This window comes from Fukomys damarensis, unplaced genomic scaffold (genome assembly GCF_012274545.1).
Source record: "Fukomys damarensis isolate Sample0158 unplaced genomic scaffold, DMR_v1.0_HiC HiC_scaffold_18, whole genome shotgun sequence".
NCBI classification, from domain to species: domain Eukaryota; kingdom Metazoa; phylum Chordata; class Mammalia; order Rodentia; family Bathyergidae; genus Fukomys; species Fukomys damarensis.
The window spans coordinates 48,164,923-48,173,120 of record NW_022900930.1 but is presented as its reverse complement, the minus strand read 5'-3'; the positions used below and the strand labels follow the sequence as shown (position 1 = coordinate 48,173,120).

The following is an 8,198-nucleotide window of genomic DNA, read 5'->3' as shown; positions in this document are numbered from 1 at the left end:
AATTTAGTTTAGTATTTTCTTACTGAATGTAATGGCTTTTCTTGATTTTTTTGGGGGGGCCTTTTAGTAATAGATGAGCAATTAAAATTCTATGTATATGTCATGACATCTTTTTCTCTAGGTGAATTACTGAAAGTGAAATTACTGGAACAAAGAATATAAATATTTTTAATGTTCATTATCTGATTCAAAATTGCTTTCCAGAAAGATTTTTATGTAAATTGTACCTTTTTTACCCATTACTTCTTTTGTATCTCTCTTATATATTTGAACTATTTTTGTATAGATCAAAGGTTAACTTTTTGTTATAACTGTAGATATTTTTTCGGAGTTTGACACTTTGAGTTTTTTGGCGTTTTTGAATAATAATAAACAGTACTTTGGAATAACTTTAAATTCCCAGAAAAGTATAAATATGGAGAGCCCCTTTCATTCGGTTTCCCTTGAGACTAACATCTCACCTGGCCACGCACATTTGTCAAAATTAAGAAGTTAGCAAGAGCGCAGGAAACTAATGAAAGTCTGTGTCCTTTTCCTCTTTCAGGATCCATTCCAGGCTTCACAGCACAGCTAGCCCAATTGCTTTTCTTTTTCTTTCTTATTGAAAGCAGATTTTTAGTTTTAGACCCTTTTGCTATTTTGTTATTTTTTTCTATTGTATTGCGGTTTTAAAATTCATTCCCTTATTGATGTAATGTGGCTAAACATATTTTATTTCAGTTTTACTATGGTTTCTTATTTTCATCTATTTTGCCACTCCATCCTTAACTATTTTTTATATGGAGTTTATTTAGCATGAGAGAATCATTAGCTTCATTTTTCCCAAATAGTTGAGTAATTATAAATCCATGTACTAGTTATTGAATAACTTTAACTTTTTCAGCTGATTTGTATTCATTTCATGTGCTAAACTTTGGTGTGTACTGAGTTTTATTCTAGGACTGCTCTTTTAATCCTTTCTTTGGCCAAAGGGTGCCAATATATTTTCATAACTGAAGTTGCATTTACAATTGCACTTTGTGGTAAAGTACATTTCTCGTTTGATTTTTCCTGTCGGAATTCTCCGAAGTATTACTGCTTGGAAATTCTTTCATGAGAACTGTAGGATCTCTTTATCAATTTCTAGAATACCCTTTGAGTGCGTGTGTCCCATGAACTATAAGCTGAAGTCTCTGCGGTGATGTTCCCAGGAGGAAGCGTGGGAGGCGTCTGTCTTTTAAACTCATTGTCCCTGCCTTGGAGTCTTAATCTGGGTGATCATGTAACCCCCTCCATTTTCATCTGCACCTTTATCGGAGAAATGCCTTCTTGTGTAGAGCACTGGGGATTCAAAAGGGTCTCTGGCCTTGAGGACTCCGAACCATGGAGGAGGAGGCAGCCGTGTAAACCTCCTGCCCCTCTGAGGCCATGTGAGGGAGCTCCGCATGCACACGGGACATGCACGCCTACGTCCAAGCGTCCGTGTGCTGATCGGAGAGGACGGAGGCATCCCCGTCTGGGGATTTAAGACAGGCATCTTCCTAATGAATACCCGCCAGCAAGAACCCCTGGGAGGGTGAGCTGGGTGGGCCGGTAGGGGTGGGGAGTGTGGGTGACGGGATGTCATGGGCTGAGGTACACATGGAAGGCTTGACGGGGTTTGGTTGGTTCAGAGAACTGTCTGCAGTTTGTTTCTAGGGTTTTCAAAGGTGGGGAACAGCAGGATATGAAACTAGAGAAATAGCCACAGGAGGGGCTCACGGGAAGATTTTAAGCAGGAGATTAACATGATTCGCTCTGCAGTGTGCATGGGTGCTCCTGCGGTCACGTGACGTTTATGACGGGTGGAAGGGGCAAGGCTGAGGTGCAAGGCCAAGAGCAGGCTGAGACTTGCTTGTGGGTCATCCTGTAGATATCAGGGAAGACATGTATTCGAGAGGTGATCCGAAATAAAACTGGCAACACTTACTGGTTTCTTGGCCCACAAAGGATAGCAGCCAAGATGGACACTGCGTTTGCTATGTGGCCATCAGTGGTGACCCCACCGAGGAGGTCCTGCCAAAAGGAGGGGCAGGTTCATGCAGCAAGGGTGGCTGGTTCTGCCCTTGAGGCACTTGTGGCACTTAAGGGATGTGTAAGGGGGCGTCACCAGCCCAGACATCTGATGAGCCAGGGCTAGAGTTGAAGGTTAGGGGAAAAAAATAAAATAAAAAGGTCGGCATGTACAGGTACATTCTTCCTACAATATGATTTACATGGGTTTGTTTTTTTTTTTAAGAATTACGTAAGTTCTGCCCAGCGTGAGCCCCTGTCCTGACCTAACATTGAAATGCCCACTTCTGGGGAGTCCTTGCAGCCCCTCCCTTCACCTCAGAAGCAGCAGCTCCAGCCCAGGGGAGTGGAGTGACCTGGGAGGTTGTCATGGGTCTGATCCGATTTAATCGGGCTGCGGCAGCTGGGGCTTCAGAACGCTCACCCGGCCATTCCAGCGTGGGCTGGAGGCTGAGCGCCACTGTCCTAGACGGCATCTTTCCTGGTTTGAAATAGTGCTTGCTGGATGTGCGCTCTGTCCCTGGGTAAGGAGCAGAGTGGGTTGACTAAAGGACAAGTGCCCACTTCGGACTTGGGCTCCTTGTGTGAGTGATCACCACGGAGCCAGGTGAGGCCAGGCCACCACCACCTGCCCACCCTGGGGCTTTTGCCTCCTCCCCTCACTGTTGCTCCGAGAGTTGCTCTGGGCCGGCAGCCTCCTGTCTGCTCCCAGGCCCTACGCTTCCCAGTCTCAGGGGGCTCTGTTCCACCCTCCACTTGGCCCTGCTTTGCCCCCTGCGGAAGGAAGGAAGCCCAGCTCGGAGCTATCCCAGGGTCCGCCCCAGCTCCAGGCTGAGGACTCTTGCTTGGCTTGCTTGGTGGGTTGGGTTTGTTTTTGCAGAGGGATGGATATGGGAGGAGTGGCTCTCAAAGACATTTCGGATCTCTTAACTGAACAAGCAGTGCACCCGAGAGCGTGTAGTACCTCAGGGTCTCGGCCTGTCAGAGACGACTCTGGAAGCGTTCTGTTTTCTGATGACCCGTGTTTGTATTAGTCTCCTTTTGAACTCCAGCAGCGACCCCCAAAGAAGCAAACTCGGAAGGGGTCTCTGTCTGCTGTGCCCACACGGGTTCTGTCAGCTGAACTGCTGCAGATCCTTGAAGTCGGGCTTCGCAATCTGAATCCAGATTATAATCTCAATGTCATTAACATCTTGTAATGAAATAGATGCAGCCTAATAACCTGCACAGCAATCTGAATAACATCTGAAATAAGCATTTACTTTTGTTTCTCTTCCTGTGTTGGACAGAAAAACAACTGGTGTCTGTACATTATAAGGTGACCTTCCAAAAATATTTTGTTTCCATAGTTTTATCTCTTCCAGAAAAGATATAAAGCAGTGCTTTTGAGATCCAGTTTAAAATAAACTACGAGTAGGGGAAAAAATAGATACACGGTATAAAGTTAATACAAAACCCAAGCCCTGAACTCCTCCCTTTCACACTATTTTGATAGAGTCCTTACAAGAGAGCTCTAGCAAACATACATCTTGATATTTTCCCACTTTGAAAAAGTGTTTGTCAGACCTGCTCAACATACGTACTGACCTATCAGTTGTAAACTGTCACCTTCTTTCTATCAAACATCTCTGTGTTTTAAAGTCATGCGTGACTGGGGAAAAACTAAGGTGACCTGAAACATTCACTGTCTCCCGACTGAGGTGCTCAGTTCCTCTCGAGGTGAACTTAGCAGGGCTGCACTGAGTAAAATACAGTAGAGAGAGAGAGTGAGAGTGTGTGTGTGTGTGTGTGTGTGTGTGCGTGTACGCACGCGCGCGCGCAAAGTGTCTGTCCAGCCAAAAAGCTACGTTCCGCCAAAGGTAAGTAGCTTTCTCTTCGAGGTTGGCAATGGCTCCATGCAATCTCAGATCTTGGGGTTGAGTCCTGGAACAGAGAAGGACATGAATGGAAAACTTGATGAAATCCAAACAGTCAGGAATTTAGTAAGTTATCAGGTGCTATTGTTAATTTATTAGTTTGACGGATGCATTGTGGTTATATGTTAACAGTGGGGACATGGAACTCTGCTGTCTTTGCAACTTGTCTGCACATCTAAATTTATCACTGAACAAGATGTTTATTTTAAGAAAAAAGGTATTGCAGAATTTTAAAGGTTTAAAAATACGTTCCCAGATGATAGGTGCTGACTTTTATTTTCAGTGAAATTCACCATCGGGGAAATTTTAATTTTGCACTGCTGCCACTAGATGGCAACAAACGCCTAGTGTGCCCTTCCTAACATGTTGATCTGTTTTTCCTCTTTAAAAGGCTTTGTCACAACAAACAGAGCAAGGTATATCTCCCAGAGCCACCTTTTCCTCATGCAGAGGTAAGAAAACAAAATGTTGGAGTCAGGGTAGGAAAGAGATGTAGATGACTTGTAGATTGGGACAGTGGGCCATTAGAAAAAAATGCCTTGTGTAGCCCCAGCGTACACCCCTTTGCCTCCCAGGTGAGATGACAGCAAACTCACCTCGGGATCCTTTTGTCCCTCTCATGAGCACGTGTTTACCACTGTGCCTGCACGGTCCACAGCCTTCCTGTGTGCTGCTGACTGCAGGAACAACTGCGTTCTAATTCCTACTGCGAACCTTTGAGCAACAGGTTTATTATTGTCAGAATGTTCTTTATAGTTATGTCAACCATGTATATAGATGTTTATTCATGAAAACATTTTTAGTTTTTAAAAGAATAAAATTCCCCCTCCCTCACAGAACTGATGGGTATTTTTGTTTGGTTGAATACTCACTCAGTTTTGTTTCTGTTGCTTTTTTTTTTCACCAAGTGATGCATCTTGGACAGTTTTCTGTGTGCCTCATATTATTATTGCTTATTCTTTATTATATTATTAATATGTTTTTATTAAAAGGATGTTTGAGGGGAATGGGAAATGAGAGGGATCAAGAAACATCCCGTACAGGGCTGGGGATTTAGCCCAGGCGGTTTAGCTGAGCACGATGGCGCATGCCTGTGGTCCAGCATTTTGGGGAAGCTAAGTCAGAGCATCACAAGTTTAGGCCCCACTAGGTCAACTTAGTGAGTCCCTCTTTCATAATAAAAAGGACTGGGATGGAGGTTAGTGGTAGAGCACCCCTGGGTTCGATCATCAGTACCATACACACAGCAGAGGATGATTAAATTGGTACAAATACTTTAGCAAACAGCTTGGCAATGTCTGCGAGATCTGGACACATGCTCTGTGCCTTAGCAGTTTTATCCCTTAAGTATATACTAACTACTAAGTATGTGCTGAGTACACGGTGTGTTACCACCCAACAGCACACGTAAAACTCTTGATGGGCTTCTTGGTAACAGTACTGATGCACACCAGGTGTCCCTCAGCTGTGGCGTGGATTTTGTGGTATATTCACACAGTGGGACACTGCGTTCCTGAGAAAGAATTGACTCCCAAGTATACACAAACATAGTGTGAGAGGCCAGACATTAAAGAGTGGTATGGTGTGGTTTTATTCACATGAAAGTTCAGAAACATTACAAAGTAATACAGAAACCAAAATAGAGGTTATTTTGGAGATGGTGGGGTGACAGTAGAGACTGTAAGGAGAAAGGGATTTCCAGGGAGCTGGTAATGCTTTGTTTCTTGATGTACATATAGGTTTGTGCATGTGTTCAGTTTGGTTTTTAAAAAATCAAGGCTAGGAGTTCAATTATAAAAGGCAAAGGCTAGAATTAGTCTTATGTTGGCTTGAATTGGTGGAATACATACTTGCAGTATGTAGAGATAGACAAATATATTTGTTTAATGGATTTAGTTTTATGTGCAGTTTACTGTATGACACAGGAAACTGCAACAAATCATTGCTAATTATTTTAAATTAAAACTGCTATTTTCCTACGCCAGAGAATAGGTCACATGGAATGCCAAGTAGAAGGTTTCAAAGAAGTTATTTTTTAGTCCCCATACTTTACACGTGGTGTTCTTACAATCTGTCATTGCCACTGTAAAATTCGGGCTAGAAATGTAACATCAGAGAATACACCTAGAGGTGTAGCACAGTGATCGAGTGCTTGCCTCGCACAAACAGCCCTGGGTTCAATCCCTCGTAGCTAAAACAAAACAAAGTAAGCACGGGGAAACGCATTTTCTTGCTGTTCATTCCATCTGTGCTCTTCTTATTCCATCCACACCTGACAGCTGATTCACACATTCACAACAGGGCCCTGATGCCTGTGTCTCGCTGCCAGGTGGCTCTAATTTGAATCCAGTCATTCCCGCCGGCTCGAATCACTGTGGTACATGCACAAGGGTCCCATCAGGCAGCTTGTACCGTTTCTCAGGGCATCTCTGATTACAGTATTACAAAGAAAGGCGCTGAGTTAGCAGACCAGATGTCATCATTACAGTTCCTTAAGGAAAATATTAAAATGATATAAAAAATTGTAATACAGCTCATTTGTGGTACAGCAGTTGTGAATGCATATTACATACACCAGCAATCGAGTACTTGTAAGATTTCCATGTCAAAACTTAAAGAATTAACATTTATGATGAGACACAAATAAATTTAATTTAATAAAATAAATGTGCTTATAATATGAATGGTATGAATAGTATTAATATTTATATTTGGGTAGTAGTATTCAAATTCAAGCAGCAAACTAGATTCAGTTCACTTACAGTCTTTTAATTAATTTTATTAACAAAAAGACCAATAAAAGTGACTAGACCCATTTGTACCATCAGTGGTTCAGGCTGCCCAACGGGACAGCCATGCATGGACTTTGGTGATTCCAGCCAGCAGGAATGTGTTAAGGCCTCCAAGGTAGTGCTGCAGTCTTCCTAGTAAAGCCACATCTCTCCAATAAAAGGTTGAATCTTTAAGAGTGAAGAATTTGACTTCTTTGGGGGAATGTCCCAAGCTGGCCATGTCCTCACTTTTGGGATGATATTTGGGCTTGAGGTTGTTGACCAGGTCCATCTCATGCATTATGGTTGCTACTGGATTAAACCATGTCATGAATCATTTCTTTGTCCATTAAAAGACATCCCAGGAGATGTTTCCTTTGGCCAGTTTGGTGTTTAGGGCCTGTGCCTTCTGGATACTTGTCGTGTGACCTTCTGATGCCTGAGCAGAGAAGTGGGTGGGCCCAGGCAGCAGGGGTTTCTGAGCAGAGTCACAAGGCCTTCTGTGGTTGTAACTGTACATGGTGTTGTCTTATGACACACCTGACATCAGGAGAGCATTGTCAAACAGAGATTCTCTGGGATCAAAACATAAACTTTAGACAAGTTTAAGGCTCTGTGTGGCCTGCTCCTTACTATAGCTCTGTGTCCTCGGGACTTGAAATCTTCCGAATTTCTGAAAGTTGATTTTGTCTTTGTATTAAGCTGCTGTGTTAAGTCAGCCCAGTCTGCCTCTCAGAGGCAGTGCTGTATGGATGCACAGTCTACCTTGTGAGAAGGATTTATCTATTGTCATCAGAACTTAGTGATTCACATGTTGTTACGGCTGTGTCTAGATGTCCCCCCAAAGCCTCATGTGGTCATAGGTGGGGCTTTTTCAGAGGTGGATGGATCTAGGGTGTGTGATGCTGGGATTAATGCTAGGATCAAGGGCGTTAGGATTAAAGGTATGAGTGCTACCCACCCTAAGTAGCCTTGGGATAAAAGGGACAGAAAGAGCTGTGGTTTGCTTGCTGGTTTTGCTGCCTTCTGCCTGCCATGAACTATTTCTTCTCTGTGATATCCACCTGCCACACCACCCTGCTTCAGAGCCAGGTGATTATGGACTGAAACTTACACAAACTGTGAGCTAAATAAACCTTTCCTCCCTTACCTTGTGGGTATTGGGTATTTTGTCTCAGCAATGAGAAAAGTAACTAAAACATGTGTTGAGAAAGTTAATTGTTTTGTTAAACAATAACTGATATTGAGGACTTAAGCCACTTTTAGAGTGTCAGGAAGGGAGAAAAAGAAGAGTTTGACTAAATCGGGCTAGAGCACTTCATTAAAATTTCAGGTAGGAGAGTTCCAGGGTTTGGCTCAGTTGTAGAGAGCAGCCTGGCTTTTGTATTCCGTTCTCAGCATCACCAAACCAAAACACCAAAAAAAAAAAAAAAAACCCAGTTCCAAGAATGGTATTGCTAAAAAAATTAACTTTTCCTCT

At 43.1% G+C, this 8,198-nt stretch overlaps 1 protein-coding gene across 1 annotated transcript in view; it reads left to right on the top strand.

Moving 5' to 3' along the window:
* The window catches only part of Ints9 (integrator complex subunit 9), a 103,701-nt gene that overhangs the window by 78,956 nt on the left and 16,547 nt on the right, over positions 1 to 8,198 (top strand). The window contains exon 12 of the mRNA XM_010623042.2: positions 4,339 to 4,399. Coding sequence (XP_010621344.1) covers positions 4,339 to 4,399 — 61 coding nt within the window. The remainder of the gene's footprint in view (positions 1 to 4,338; positions 4,400 to 8,198) is intronic.